The sequence below is a fragment of the Vanacampus margaritifer genome, chromosome 8 (assembly GCF_051991255.1).
Source record: "Vanacampus margaritifer isolate UIUO_Vmar chromosome 8, RoL_Vmar_1.0, whole genome shotgun sequence".
In the NCBI taxonomy this organism is placed as follows: Eukaryota; Metazoa; Chordata; class Actinopteri; order Syngnathiformes; family Syngnathidae; genus Vanacampus; species Vanacampus margaritifer.
Window position 1 is genome coordinate 21,338,293 of NC_135439.1, and position 16,570 is coordinate 21,354,862.

Below are 16,570 nucleotides of genomic sequence, written 5' to 3' on the forward strand. Positions count from 1 at the left end.
AAGGTATTGTTTTGCTTAAACTTGTCCAAATCCTCTTGATTTCAACCTTTCAAAAGAAACATTCTCTGTAGTCCCTCGTGAAAGCAGACTGATTACATTTGTCTTTCGTCAAACTATAAGTTTGCAAAAAAATATTTTTTACTTTGAGAAAAAAATGAGCAACAGTTTTACAAATTTTTGTACACGCCATGGACCAAATCATTAACTGAATCATAATCAATTTATGGGACAAATAGTAGTCAGTTTAATCCATTCCAAAAATTATCATTATTTGCAGTTGTAGTATTAATAAGAAGTAATTGAGTTGACATTGCATTAAAGGAATTATGGAATGAATAATCAATAGAATAAACTATTCTAAAAAATATTTGTGTCAGCCCTAAACTATATAGTTGGATACAATATCATACAATATGTCCAGGGGATTTAAACTGCAATTTCCCTGAGAAAAATATACAGTGTATGTGTAAATTTTGCATAAGTGTTCACACCCTAAAACCAAGCACCTTTCGCCTAACTGAGAGCATTTGCGGATGAAGTCTTTCAGCATGACACATTTTGACTTTTTAAAGGTTTGGGGCCATAATTGACTATGATTTGAAACTTTTCATGAGGACTTGAGGTCCAATTCGAGCTAAAAACAAAACTATATGAAATGTATGATGCTGTCATCATCTTGCCTCACTGAGCATTTTGTTGTTTTGGTGATTGATGTACAGTGTTCTCTTTATGTAATTTTAGTAAGCAGTATAGGAAAACACATGGTCCCATTAAGAAAATGTGTTTTTCTCGCACATACTTTTGGATTATTTTTATATTTTAGAGCACTGGTGCTTTCTCCTTCCATCTTTGGGTCATGATGAAATCATTCTCACAGCCTCATAACGCAAACGAGTGTTCAATCCGTCTCATCTAATCTAAAGTAGCCAGCAGACGGAAGGGAAAAAATATGATCTGCTATAATCTTTCCACTTCGGTTACAGGAATTGTATTTTCTCTTTTTGAAATTTGAGTCCCGATGAAATTATTCCACCTGCACCACAAAGAAAAGTGGCCTGCTAAAATATGATCAGTCAAACAAACACAAGCCATGCAGTCAAATTTTAACTGAGACCCTTTGCAGTTTGTTGTTGTTTTTTTTCTTGACCAAACTTTACATTATTATTATTATTGTTGTTATTGTTATTTTTTTTATTTTAGTACTTTTTTTTTATTTTAGTACTTTATTGGGAATGTTAATTTATTTCCAGTGTACTTTATAGATTTACATAATGAATTGTACTGCTTATGAGGGTAACACCATTAAAATGTACTCTAATAATACTCTAACATAAGAATAGAATTAAAGACAACATGTGTGGCCATAAATAACATTTAGAATGTTTATCCTGTTGAGGGTCACGTGGGAAGCTCAAGCTTTTCCCAGCTGACTTGGGGGTACACCCAAAAGGGTGATTAGCTGTCAATTACAGGCTTGAGAGAGACTGAAATGTTTCACGCTCACATTCACACATGAGATTAATTTCGGCTTTACAGAAAAGTCCACATTAGTGATTTAATTGAGCAAACTAAACATCTCCAGTTTCCACGTGCATCTACGTCCTCCCGCTTTAGGTGTCCTTTGCTGTGCCTTCTCTAAATTTAGCCCCATACAACCTGTTTGCTGTCCTTCATTTCAACTTAACCTCCCACTGTCAGGCTATCACCTTCTGGAGCACACATACAGCTTTTAACGAGATCAAGATTATTAAATTAGAACTTGGCAGCAATTGTGAAAAGTAGCGCAAAATAATGTCAACAACGTGTGTCCTGATGTGTTTATGTGAAGTCTAGAAAGAAAAATCTCAGTAACAATATTGCATTTCTAGTAATTAAAAGGGCTGTTTTTTTATTTCCTCTGCTTAGTAGTTGCATATCAGGACAAACAGCTGCCTCGCCCCAAGCATGGCAGATGCAAACAGGCAGGAGGAACAAAAACAGCAGGCTCCAAAAAGCATTATAACAGGCAAGCCCTTTAAAGCTTGATTTTACATGACAGGCATGGCAAAAGCCTGCAAGTCTGGCTGAGTCCTGCGCAATTATACACAACCGCATTCAATGCAAATCATTATTTACGCCAGGAGAAAACGTGTGTACCAATTCTCTTTTCTATTATATATAACACTGCATTACATATAGATGGATGTTAATCTTATCCACTCAACAGATTCCTCTTTGCCTATTTTAAGCTTTACTTCACATATACGCTCACTTGACATGAGTAGCTTGAAATAGCAGGTTAATGATGACGACTGAAGTTCAGTGTGCAGGCATAATGCGACAAATGTGCAGTGACCCGCACATAACACAGACTAACCGGCCAATGTGATTTCATAACAAACTAAGGCTTTTGAATGATAAATTAAACTGAATTGTAAACTATTCAGATCCTTTACTGAAGACGTATCCACAAATAGTGGCAATATCAATGGTAATTGCTTATAAATTCAAACTGCACAATCAGGGCTCAAACATCATTTAGGATGCTAAAAACATTATCCCTTCCCCCCAATAATTCCACAGGGCACATGCACAATTATAGCAATTATCCTGTGGCAGTCTGGCTGTTTTTGACATTTAACCTATCAATACGTTGAAACAATATGTTTAAGCGTTGTTCAAACGACTTTACCAATAACTTTATAAATATGTTCGAATTACTTAACCAGTACGTACAAGCAACTTTAAAAATAAGTTCGAACGACATTAAGAATACGTTCGAGCGACTTTGTAAATATGTTTGAGTGACTTTATAAATATGTTCCAACAACTTTACTAATTGACAAGTCCAAACATCTCGGCATTTCTGATATTTCTGTAATGCAACGCAATGCAAAATTGCAAATGTTTCCTTTACAAAATGTAAACAAACATGGCGTATTGTATTGCTTTTGTCTGTGACTAGCATAAAAACTACATAGATTGTTATAGTAATCAAATGACATTTCATCACATTTTGAAATAAACATAATCCTCACAAATCAAAATACAATGACCAAAGTCCAAAGCATTTCAAGGAGCGGAGAGCTTCCTTTGACCAAGTTGACCGCCATTTTGTCTTGTGACGTAAACTCGGAATTGTCAATACTATAACTATAAATATGTTCAAATCATTTTGCAGTACAGACGCTCCCCACCTTACGAACGAGTTACGTTCCGGACGATCGTTCGTAAGGTGAATTTGTTCGTAAGTTGCTTCAGTGCTATATTTTGTATTATAATTCATGTTTAAAGCCTATATAAGTATATTGAAGGTTTATATAAGTATGTTTAAGGCTTGTACAAGTAACCTGCATTGGTTTGTACTGAAAAAAACTTTTAATAAAATGGAGAGAATACGTACAGTACTGTACTGTACTGCGTATGTTAGAGAGAGAGAGCGAAAGACACACACACAGTATGTACATGTACGTAATAAGATAAATAAAATGAATTTCAATTTACTTTTGGAAGATGTACTCGATGCTTAAGGAGATGATGGAGAAGGAGGAAGAGGAGGATTTTATATCATGAGAGATTCTTCGTCGTCGCTGGAATCGGCTTCAAAAGTTATTTCCTGCTTCATGGGGACCGGCGTTTTCTTCCTCCTCCTCCTCGCCACGTTGCTCAGCCTCCAATGAGCTCTCACAGCGCCAATCGTCGGTATTAGCGGCGGAAAGAAGCACTACGCGCAATACAAAATCTAACTTACAGCATTTCTTTTTGAACATTTTTCGACATACTGTACGCGCAGAAATGTTCGTATGTACCGTTGTTCGTAACTCGAATGTTCGTAAGTAGGGGAGCGTCTGTATATGTTCAAACGACATAGCCTAGTCAAAACAGTTTACTCTGCATTTACAGTTCCATGCTTTCACGCAGGGGTATGTAAGTCTAAGATATTACTTGCTGATTCACACCTAAAGTACACGGTTGGCATCCAGTCAACCTTTAATGGATCTGCGTTTCTCTTATCTGTGAACTTTGCTCTAATGCTTGTGCATGTGCCGCTTAGATATTTTCCCAGAGCCTATTTCCTGTCCTTGTAATGAAAATTCTTCCAGGCCAGTGAAAATTGTGAATTCAACCTGATCACAACAACCTTCCAATGAAAACGATGAACACTCCCAGCTGACAGTCACACGTAAACAAACATGGCCGTGACAATAAAGTACTGACAGCGGAATAACCCAAGCGGGACTGTTATATAATCCTTTTAAACTCATTAAAGTATCATAAAAGTCAACCACACTATGGTTATATGTCATTTCAGGTTGCACAAAGTAGAAAAAGAAAACGTAAGCCTAAAACCGTCAACACACCCATTCAGATTGCTCCATCGCAACACATTATCACATGAGAAAGCTATTTGGGCGAGACACAGAAACTCTCCAAGGACTCGAAGCCTTTTCCTGACTATCAACAATCTGTACAAAATGGAACAAAACAAAACACACACCTGCTCGCGTGCTTTTTGCAAACAGTGAAGGCCTTGTCCCAAACTGGCTTAATATATGACTACTTGAAAACACACATATTCCGCTCGCGGGGGCTGACCAGGAGCTCCACATTCCGTAAACAGGGAGCGAGGTCTATCTTGGACGAGTGCCAGTGCAGTTTTCCGCTGCGAGAGTTTCTCCTAGTAGAACAGTAAAAGAACAAACTGTATGGCAAGCTTTGTGCCGTTCCTTTCTCAGGCTGATTCACAGCAACAAAACAAAACACACGTGGATACTTTTAGTAGGTTGCTCAGCACATTTCACGACACACTCACACACATTAACACGCTATAACACACACCTGCTCCTCCACGGCAACATCCTGCAGGGTCGAGGTCTCTCGGGGGCCTCGGATCCAGCTCAGTATCTGGCCCATGTTGGCTGATGGTGCCTTTGTGTATGTGTGTGTGAGTGTTTGTCTGGCAGCCGCTGGCGTGTCTGTCGGCTCGCTGCATGTTTCCAGCACGCAGGGAGGGAGAAGGGAGGGAAAGGGGGAGGCGGCAGCGAGGAAGGGGGCGTGGTGGGACGAGGGCCTGATGTGGCTAGGAGGGGACGCTCGCATGTGCACGAGTCACAGGAGGCTGGGCTTTAACTCCCCGGGAAGTGAGCTGAGCCACCACAGCCCGCACACACATCATACGTATGGATGGATGGGTATATTATATGACTATTCTTTAAACAACATGTGAAAGCTATCTAAGTTTTTACCCAAAGCGCATGCACACCCATCTTTATGGTCATATTCATGCCTTGAGCAAACACACATGAGCACACACACAGGTCAATCAACTGTTATAAAGGGGAGCTTATGTAACTTCTCATTGACAAACAATAAAGGGAGGCGATAGATTTTGATTCTGCACACAATCTAATGTAGATAAGCCTTCTTTGGTCAAACTAAAGGTAAAGAAATGACAGGCAACCTTCTCTACTCTTCTTCTCTAACCTCTTTTTTTATGTGAACAACCTATTTAGCAAAAAGCAATATACTGTAAGTCTGTAGAAACCACCACCGAAATTAGATAGCATTGTACACTGTTCTGTTATGTTAAAATTCAAGTTTTACACAGAATTGTACCTTACAACAAAATATAATTATTACATTAAAATTGGCATTTCAAACAAAATATTTTAAAAGTATTCAATAAGCCACTTATACCATTTCAATGACCAGAACCATAAAGTAATATAGAGAGCACATAAATGAAAACAGAGGAGGGTTCAAGGATTCACTTAGTTATCTTAGTTTAAGTGCAGTTCGTACTAGCGTAAACACCAACTTCTTAACGACTCAAAGGGTGAAACGTGTCCTCGAGGAATACAAGTTCTCGAAAAAAAAATGCTTGAGGATTTGTTTTCTGCCTCTGGTACTTGTTTATTTGGTGTACATGGTATGGAAGACAGACAAGCTAGCAGTAGCAATGCTATGCATGACAGTAACAAGGCGCCAACATGGTAAGAAGGCCAACTTCAAAATAAAATCTTTCCAAATACTGTATTACAAATAATCAGTGCTTGGTATGCTTTTATTTTGAAGTTGCTTGAGTTCAGGAAGTAGTGGATTTGTGCAAATTGAAGCTAGCTGCCATTGTTGAAGCTCAGTTTAAGTTTAAATTGCCTTCACGGACATTTGCCACCAATATGTCATCCTGAAATAATGTTCAAGAACTAAGTAAGGATGCTAAAAAGTAAATAAATGAATAAATAAAATAAATACATAGACATGGTAAAATGTGAAGCCTTTTCATAACGTTAGAGGCTAGTGGCTAGCAGCTAGCCACTATGGCTAACCGAATGCTCCTTATATAGGCTAGCACTGCAGCATCCATCGGATTTCTTTTCTAAAATGACTCACTTTGACAGCTTGACGCAGTTGCACTTCACTGATCAATTTATAACAAACAAGGCATCTCTTAAATGTGCTGTTTTAGTCGTCAAAATCGCTTCTCTAGTTCTGATCTCAATGTCTCATAGCCCAAAAATCTCACTTATCTTTCTCAAGAAGAAAATACAGTTTGTTGCAAAGCATAGTTTAGGGGAAAATAAGTTGATTATCGAAAATTGAAAACCAATAGGTCGTTCATTATTAAGTGTATTCTTATTGTTTCTTCAACCAAGCAAAAACACTTTTTTTTCATCTGAATACTTGATTATATGCCATAGAATATCTGAATAACAAAATATTTGATAGCTGCAGCCCTAACTAATGCAAACAGAGAGAGAGAGCTATTTAAAGCTATTATTTTAACTTGTCACTTCAAAGTATCGTGGGTGCAAAGTCTGAATTCATATCTGTGTTATACGCATGTGTGCCTCTTCAGGACGTACTTGGGTGGAGTGTGTACACAAGACAGCTTTTGCGTGAGTCACTGAGATAGAATCGGTATGCTGTCTGCAAATTAATGCCTTTAAAACTTGCTACTCCTGTTTGTGGAACCGAGATCAACTGGTCACGGAAGCTTTGAGTCCATGGGCCTTACCATATATAGCATCATGGTTTATGGGTGCCAAATATAAATGAGTGTCATTGCACACTGTGACATACTGTATACAGGGGGAACATGAGCCATAGGGTGGCTAATACTGCATGACTTTAGCGTACATATTAACGACTATTTAAAAACAAAATGATCAAATAAAATATTTCTTAGAATTCCATACAGCATACTGAAACTTCAAATACATTTTTGAATATTGCAGTATATTGAATCAGCTGGTTTACGTGCCGGTTGAGTATAAGCACCTGTAGCTAAAGCCAAACTGTGGCAGGGTTTTTACTTCCTGGACTAAGATTTGACATCTCTATGTCCACACAGAGCATGTTGACTGGTGTCATTAAAAAAAAAAGAATAATAAGTACTGTATGCAGCGAACATGACATTACATGTCACGTTCCAACCCATTTGTGTTCTTATTCACACTGTGCATGAGACATTCCCTGTCATGCCAACACTATCGGCAGTGTAAAGTCCCAAGCCACCCAGCCCGTCAAACGAGCTGATGCACCATGGGAAACAATACAAACGCTGTAATTAGTCTGCGTCGTCAGCTCCGATGATAAGGCTCTAGTCAAGATTTAATGAGATCAGCGTTGCATGGGAAGACAAAATAGATGCGTCGTTGACAAGAAAAACACAGATTTTTTTCTGAATATATTATGCTTGGAGGTAATTGCTGTATACATTTGCAAAGAAGTAGTATTGAATTGTGGACATAGGGTGGGCTCTATTTTTGTAGACAGAAAAAAAAACTGCTGCATCTTGAGTTTTGTGAGCTAGTCTAGTTTAGCGTGTTTGGGAATTTGACAAGAACCAAGGGCGTTTTCTTTAACCTGCCCCGGCGCACCTGTCCATTTGGTGACTGAATGTCGACTTTAGACCAGCTCAGAGCAGGTCTAAGTTGTGGCGTAAATGTGATTTTGGTGCATTGATCAAGGTGCAGGCTGACAGAATCTGCTGATATGCGTGGTGGTAGTGGATGTCACGTACTTCATTCATAAATATGACAAAAAAAGTGCATTGAACCCTCTGAATGATCGTAGAAATCAATTAATCGAATGCATGATTATTATCAACTTCTTTACCCACTAAGCCACGGCAAGGCTAGTGTATGACATAAACGATCAAAGTGGAGGGCGGTCTACAAGTGCCGACTTCAGTTCACAGCAGAGATCTGTGATCGCCCTGGCCAACTTTGCATCATCAGCAAATGGAGAGTTGCTTGCAGTTCCTTAGATGCATATTTTGTGTGCTTCAATTTTCTTTGAGCGAGTCTATTTCACTTTCCACAATGTCAAAGACTTTGTCAGCTAAAATTAAAGGGAATGAGAGGAGCTGCTTCCAGTGACCGGGGAAACAAGTTACGAAAGTTATCAGACGCAATTGTGAGTTACTTTGGTATTATTACTATGGGGTATATGCCACGGAGGAGGCGGGACTTCTGACTTCCTGGTGGTCACACATCAGCTTTGTTTCCTGTTTGCGACGTGTGGGCCTCGTCCCAGTTCTTGCGCTTCTGCCTTTGTGAAGCTCGGTTGCGCATTCCCGCCGACATGTGCGAGTGTGTAGTATGTCTGTCTCAGTTGTCCGAAGCATTTCAGAGAGTTGAGACGCCCCTGACCGTCGGCGGGAGCGCGCAGTTGGGGGGTGCAGGGGTGGGGATGCGAGTGTTGGAACGCGGCCATCAGTGGCCGGAAACGACGCTGATGTGTGGAACCCAGAAGTCGGAAGTCCGTGGCATTACATTGTTAACAGCATTGAGCAAACTTTTATTTTATCATCGAATATACATTACATTACATTGTAAATACAGTAATAGACAAGGTTAAGCTAAGAATTCCGGCATTTTCAGAAAAATATCTGACTCCACATTTAAAATTGTAACAATTTTTAAAATAGCAAACACTTTCATGATTCCTTTAGTGAATATACTCACTGGTCACATCAAATGCAATCTGATATAAAAGTTGTGTCTATTACATATTCTTCCTTTAAAAAGCCCACATAGCCATTCTGTGTAAGCTTTCTCTACAAATCTAAATTAAGAAATGCATCACAGAAACAACAAAACTCAGATATGCAAAAGCATCTTCAAGAAGCAACAGCTGATATCAAATATCAACAACTACTACTCAACAACTTCATATTTCTGTCACTCTCTGTAGGTGGGTGTGTCGTTCCCACACAGTTCATTTGATTTTGTGGTGCCTGCATACGTCTGGGCGTTACAACAAATGACTTCAGTCAAAGAGAAGTTGCAGAAATGTTAATTTTGCAACATCTGGCAACATAAATGAAATATGTGGTGTTTTTTAGTGAAATTATGTAAGTCAAGGGGTAAAACTGAACAGTGGCGCAAAAATACTGACTCAACTAAAGACTGGAATCACATGGACACGCCTGTTATTTGAGGAAGTAGCATTTATCAGCATGATCTTACGCGTGATTGTTTTCGGCAGCAGGGGGAGACAAACAGATTGAACATCATGCACTCTTAAGGATTCATTGTGTCCTCATTTCTGACCTGAAACAGACAGATGGATGGATTGTTGATAAACTAGTTACAAGGATCGTCTTTTTATGGGTTTTTACAGCATACAAACAGGAAAGCCCAAATTAAGAGTTGCTCGCCTTTAGCGTAGTACCGCATTGTCACGCAACATGAGGTCAGCTGAGGTCAATAGGGAGAGATGCACTGTAATGATAAGAGGAAGATGACACTCCTTCAGTGGTATATATGTACCACGTTTTGACATTTGAGTATTTGCTTACAGAGGGGAGAGAATATTGCGTATGTGTATGAGTACTGATGTATGCTGTATTTGTAGGTGATGCTGCTCCATGAGATGTGTGTAAGTAAAGTAGCAGTTATTTGAATGTTAATAAGTATCGTTAACATGTATGCTAATTTACAATTGCTATGTTGTGTCACATTATATATTAGCATTAAGCTAGCAGACTTTCGTTTTACAAAATTGTAATCTTTGGTTGAACATTTTGGTTTTTACGGTTTTGTTTGTTTGTTGTTTTTGAAATAAATTATACAATGTATATTTCTCCAGTTTTACAGTTAATTTCAGTTGGGAGTGACAAATAAATAGCTTGAAGAAAACACATTCTCATTTAAAAAACTAAGCGAACAATAGAGTGGGAACAGTGGCAAATAAATACTTATAAAATCGTTTTTTCGCACGTTTAAGTGGGTTACTGAAAAGGGTGTGGGAAGTGTAAATCTATTACATGTTTTTATTAGGGAATGGTGATGCATTGATAACACTTTTTTTTTAGTATTAGTATAGTATTTAGTATTTACATTTGAGTGCTCACCAAAAGCGAGTACTGATACTTCAATACCATTATCACTTGCAATTTTGATGAAAATGCTTGTCTTTTTTTAAACTAAACAAAATATTGTTCAAAAACAAAAAATGCTAACTCTTATTGAACAAGGCATAGATTTCATTCAAATACAACGCTTCTTAGAGTAACAACTCTATCATTATGGATATTTTAACATCCAACAGCATGTTGTTTTTTTACATGCTTGTGAATATTGTCATTCATACAGCCACACATCATGTAACTAACTGCACATTAACATCCATCTACTGTAACTGCACAAGGCAATGCAGTTATGTGGCATCAGAATCTGAACACTAGAGGGCACAATGTAATGTAAGAGTAAATTTCTGCGAGACAAAAACAAAGTTCAAACTTTTACGCTATCATTACTGGATTTTTTTTTAAGTGTTTGCTTGGCAAAATAGCCACACTTTCACTTCCATTTCTAAAAATGTTTCAACAGGGAGTGTAAAATTGAAACTCAGCAAATTTAGGGAACACCCAAAAATCCCATCAGTCCAGAAATATCCTGGAGAGTTATTGTTCGGCAACAGAATGTTAAGGAGTAAATTCAGGGGGAACTAACTCTACAGGATGCTGCATTTTCGACCCATTGTTTCACTTGGTTTCTCATTTCACAGGTTCACTCACTAAGCACACAGTTAGGTTGAGCAAGAGACTAACACTTAACAACACCATTCTTGACGAAGGCCCTCAGAAATAAACAACATGGCATGCTAATCAAACAATTTAAACAAATATAAAAGGTTTAATTGTTATGTCGCCCAACAGATTCACATTCAGACTCGTTCTGGTGGTTAAGAGTTGTCAAACAAACCCCGCACTAGTATCAAAGAGTGAACGTAGTGTTACTGTCACGTTTGTAAAGCAAGAGAGTGTGTTCCAAGTTGTACTTACAAGAGAGTTGTAGTAGGCTGCGTACGCCATCAGAAAAGAGGAGGCAAAACACAAATGGAATTAAACAGTCACTCGGCACTGGAAGTCACTCCTTGGTAGACTTCTACGCGAACTTTCCCATGCCACTCCAAAACCGTGTGTGCCACTCCCAACACACCGTCGGCAATTAAAACACGAAGCTGTCTGTTTCTGTTGTCTTTTGACTCACTGGCCAAGTCACATCAAATGCATTCTTTTCCAGCAGCCTCTTCCCCTCCCAGGGAACAATAGTCGATCTGTGTGTACGTGCTTTTGCACCACCCCTCACTTTCATCACCACACTTTACCGCCAGTACCGGTAGTGTACTTACTTCCAAAGAAGAAGTGGGCTGCGCGTCTTAACACAGCTGCATAACAATACAACTACAACTGCAGTTGTGCAATGCATCGGGATGTCTGTTTTCCACAGACATGACGCTTTTCTGATTGGCAGCATGTCATTCAGCAAATATAAAAGACGATTTTAAAAAAAAAACACGCCACAACACGTTACATACAAGCATGCAACAATGCGCATCACTTTGAGAAGAGACATCTTACGACGTGTCTTCAACTTTGCAATAATAGGCTAATTACAGCTTTTCTTACCTCATTCGTGTCCGTCGCGTGTTTGTGATGGTGACCGTGTTTTCCCCTCTTGTGTGGCATCTCGATAACACTTGAGTGGATCAACTGTTTCACTTCTTCTCGCTCATAAAGTCTTTGAAAAGTGGACGCAGGGGAGTCCCTTGAAGACGAATTAAAAAAAAAAAAAGTTGCCCCTCCCGCTGACACTACTTTTGTCAGACTTGATGAATTTAAGATGTTTTATCGCAAGCACAGAATTTTTGTGTGTTTCTAGATAACACATGGTGTGACAATAATATGGTTAGCGACATAAACGTAAATTCTATTATTTGACGATTATTGTCCGTTTCATTATTTTTGAAACTACTTTGTTCCTACAAGAAGGGGAAAAAACAACAATGTTGGACACACCCACTACCCCCTTTTTTCTCTTATTCCGCTTTATTCAACTTTGTAGATCACGCACGTGAACTGGACAAAACATATTATAAGTTTGCTAGGGGGAGGTAAAAAAAATCATTGGAAGTTCTAATTGTGACGATTAATGTAAAAACACACGCGCACACAACGGTTCGAAATTCAGATGTTATCAAAAGAATTGCCTCCTCTTTTTATATTCCTGTTTCAAATTATCTCGTATAATCTGTAAAGCCACAGCAATGCATGATTTATTCAAGTAACCAACTGTTAAGGGTGCGTTTAACAGAAGGCGAATGCTAATGGTGTGTCAGTGTCCTTTTAAAACCTTCCCAGCAAAGTATTTACATAACACGCCCCAAACCAGTGGTCGGGATGAGTCATCGTTACGTCATCATGTTTCCACTGGTGACGCTGTAGTCAATGCTGCCCTCTAGTGGAATTTAAAACACATCTTATATCTAAAAAAATATATTTTTATTTTTATTTTTATTTTTATTTTTATTTTTATTTTTATTTTTATTTTTATTTTTATTTTTATTTTTATTTTTATTTTTATTTTTATTTTTATTTTTATTTTTATTTTTATTTTTATTTTTATTTTTATTTTTATTTTTATTTTTATTTTTATTTTTATTTTATAATGATGATGATGATGATGTTTTTTACATTGTATGCAACAACTAGCCCAGTAGACGATCTACACCAATTCATGGTTCCATTACAAAGATAAAAAGGGAATAACTAAATGTTTGGTTTCCTTAATTGAGCCATATGAACATTTTAAGTTAAGGACAACAATAATTAGGCTAAAACAATAAACAGTGTATAGCCTATAGGACATAATTCAGTACAGTACAGAAGAGACCCATAAAAGTGAAAGCATCACCATTAATCAAACCTTACCATCTGACCTTCACACTTGTTGATAACAGTATGCAGTGTGTCACATCAATGTCTCATTTCCTCCTTGTATATGCCAGTCTGGATGACACCAGGTTGACATTTTCGTTACATCTGTTAATGGCACATGACATTTGTGCAACATTGTACAGCTTTGGCGACAAAAGAAGATTGAAATAAAAACGTTGCTTCTTTTCACCACTACGGCATATTTCCAGTGATTAGCAAATGTATTAGACTTCTGCCCAAGGGTGAGACTGGTAGCCAACCAAATCACAGGACACATATACAACAATTTACACCTAGAGACAATTTAGAGTCTTCAATCTACCTCTGATGATAATAAAACTGCACAAGGTGCAGAAAGTGCGCCTGAAGTCTTCCCTTGCATTAACCACATTTAATTGATTTTAGGTACATTACAGTTCACTGAGTTGAGTCCCTTGTGTTCATGTGCGTCATCCACAAGCCGTAAACACGACTTTCATTCTGTCTCAGAAATGGAAAAAAATACTAAGTGGACTAAATGGAGTCACACACACCTCTGACCTCTTCCGATGTTTTTGTTCTGTGGGCGGTCAAGGGGAAGCCACATGAGTGATCGGAGTCCATTATTGTAAAAGGAACACACACACGCACTCATCACACAGAAAAAATTAGGCCACAATCGATGAGGAAGACGCGGCTCTGGGAAAAGACCACATACTACTGCAAATGCCAATGTCCATCTTGCTGTTGTTTTTTGTGGCTTTCGGACTGTGTGTGTGTGTGTTGTGTGCACTGCCTCCTCTCAAAGCAAACAGCTGTTGCTAGGTAAAGGTGGATTATTCAGCTGACCCATAGCCAAGCTGTTTGCTTACGACCAGATGAGCAAGAGCTAATCAGTCAGTATGAGTGTTCACACGTCTAATTCACAGTGATTGACAACCATATCTTCCTCCTTTGTCTTGTTTTGTACATGTCAATTACAACAAGAGTCTTTTTTTGTGTGACAGTGGTCTTGTGAGTCCTGTTTGTTTGCTCTCACGACACATCGTGTCCGATATGGACTCCCTGCTTCATTGTAGGCTACGTAACCTTCCATTGTGTGATCATCCACACCGACAACAGCCCCAGCTCAGCATCCTCATTGTTAGTAGAGCTTACTTCCTCTTCCACCAGAGAAACATCATCAATTGATCCAAAGATATTGTCAGGAAAAGCATATACTGGCCCTAAAATATATGAACATTTGAAAATCATGCAAGTTTAGCATGTTAGCATAGCTTGGATACATTCAGTAATCACAGCTAGTACACAGACACCATGTGTAGTAAAAAATAAAAAATAAAATAGTGGGGCTATATATTTTATATTAGTTAGGTAAAGTTACCATATACTGAAAACAACAATATGTTTTTCTGACTTTGCCTCACCACAGTACATCAGCAATTTAAAAGGGTCCAAAGAGCCTGTTCTGGCAGTTGTACATGTACATGCCGATCGATCGATAGCTAGATAGATAGATCGATCGATCTGCACACCTTCTTAACTGCAGTTTGACTGTGTTCAGACTTCACCAGTCAGATTAAAACATGACATTTTCAAAACTGCAAGCTCATTTGGCCAAACCGACTTACATTTGTGCACAACCTATCAGTTCATTAACAAAAGCACATATCTATCCCAAAACTGGTCACTCATGCTTCACTCCAAGTTCCTTTCCCAAACAAAGAGTCGGTACTGTCACAGCTGCAAAGATCCTTTTTCAATTGCTTTGGCTCATCTGCATTCACTTAGTGTTTTTGCCAAAAGTAACTGGGATGATTATGCACAACACCATGGATTATCTGCAAAAGCTCATATCTTGCCCCCAAAATGCATTGTCCCTTTGGCATTGTGTGAGCACTGCAGGTCAAAATCATTCGATGTTTTGTCACAACACCAGAGGTGCCGCTAACAAAGTACAATTATATATAAAACTGAGGGGGGGAAAGGATTTTACAAGCGCAGTTTTCAAAGTTTGCGGTTTGACATACTGCACTCACAGTCAAGGAAATTGACACAAAGTTACTTACACATTAGAGTGCAACAAAAGAAAGTGTAAGTCAAAATCTGTATATTCATGAAAAACTAATAACAAAAATTATACCTAGCGCACAGCATAAATGAAGAACCAACTACTGTAACACTTTCACTACACAGTAAATTCTGTAGAGTAAATTTGACTCTATTTAGAGTGGGACCAAATAGACTCAGTTTTAGAGTAATATTTACACTTGGAAGAGTGTAAAATAAAGAAGTGGAAAATAAATAAGTAAAAGTCACTCAAGGGTTGAGGAACGAACTCACGACCTTCAGCTTGGGAGACACCCTGACCAACAGAGCTACTGCTGCTGTGTGACTGTAGTATGTATATCGCTCGTGTCAGCTGGAATCTTCATAACTCTGAGACCAAAAATATATTGAAGTTAAGCAAACAATAGAAGTGGCATAGCTCAGGTGGTACTGCGACCGTTTCCCAACCTGAAGGTTCCTCAACCCTTCAGTGACTTTTATTTATTTTTGTCAATTCTTTATTTTACTCTCTTCCAAGTGTAAATATTACTCTAAAACTGAGTCTATTTGGTCCCACTCAAAAGAGAGTCAAATTTACTCTATGGAATTTACTGTGTAGTCACTATCGTCAGCTTCCCCCTCTTGGTCATTCATACGCTGCTCTTTGTTTGGCCAAAGGTTTTCATCCACGTTGCAGCCGATATTTTCCCTTGCAATGCTGCGAGGGGAAAAAACCGTTGTGAATGTCTCAACCATCCTCTACACTGATCCCCTGTGATATGCTTGACAAATTTTGACAATTGAACAGATGATTTTACATATTATGACTTACACACTGAAGTTACAGTCCCAAAACATGATGATGCAACCACCATGCTTCGCTGGTGATGTGTAATGAACAAAACTTTTGGAATTATGGAAAAGAAGTTCAATGTTAGTTTTATCAGACTGTAACACATGTGAGTCATCGCTTGTGATAAGCTTGGATCTTCAAATATGACCCGAAAACCGAAACGCAGGAGCCTTCTCAAATGAAAAAGTTCAACATCATAAAGCCCAAAGAAAGTAAGACAATCAGAGTCCAAAGTCAAAGTCACCTTAAAGGCATTCTTCACTATGAGGGGGTGATGTCCACTTCGAGTTTAGATGATCAACCAGCATGTCGCTTACAAAGAGATCCTGCAGCGTTTTCTTTGTTCTGTGCGACAGAAGGGGCGAGAGTTGTGGAAGGACAATATGCTTGCTCACAATGCCCTGAGCATCTGACAGTTCCTGGCAGATAAGAACATTACTGTGCTGGAGCAGCTTCCCTACTCAGTCGACCTGGTGCCA

At 38.6% G+C, this 16,570-nt stretch overlaps 1 protein-coding gene across 19 annotated transcripts in view; it reads right to left on the reverse strand.

Moving 5' to 3' along the window:
* cast (calpastatin) overlaps positions 1-12,092 on the reverse strand; it is a 40,835-nt gene extending 28,743 nt beyond the window's left edge. For 12 of the 19 annotated variants that reach the window (XM_077573043.1, XM_077573039.1, XM_077573034.1 and 9 more), the window contains exon 1: positions 4,819-4,979. In XM_077573043.1, the coding sequence (XP_077429169.1) occupies positions 4,819-4,893 (75 nt within the window). In that variant the 5' untranslated portion in view covers positions 4,894-4,979. Of the gene's footprint in view, positions 1-4,818; positions 4,980-11,275; positions 11,512-11,902 lie in introns of those variants that run through there. The other 7 variants (XM_077573040.1, XM_077573035.1, XM_077573024.1 and 4 more) reach the window with 6 other exon arrangements.
* Between the last annotated feature and the right edge of the window lie 4,478 nt (positions 12,093-16,570).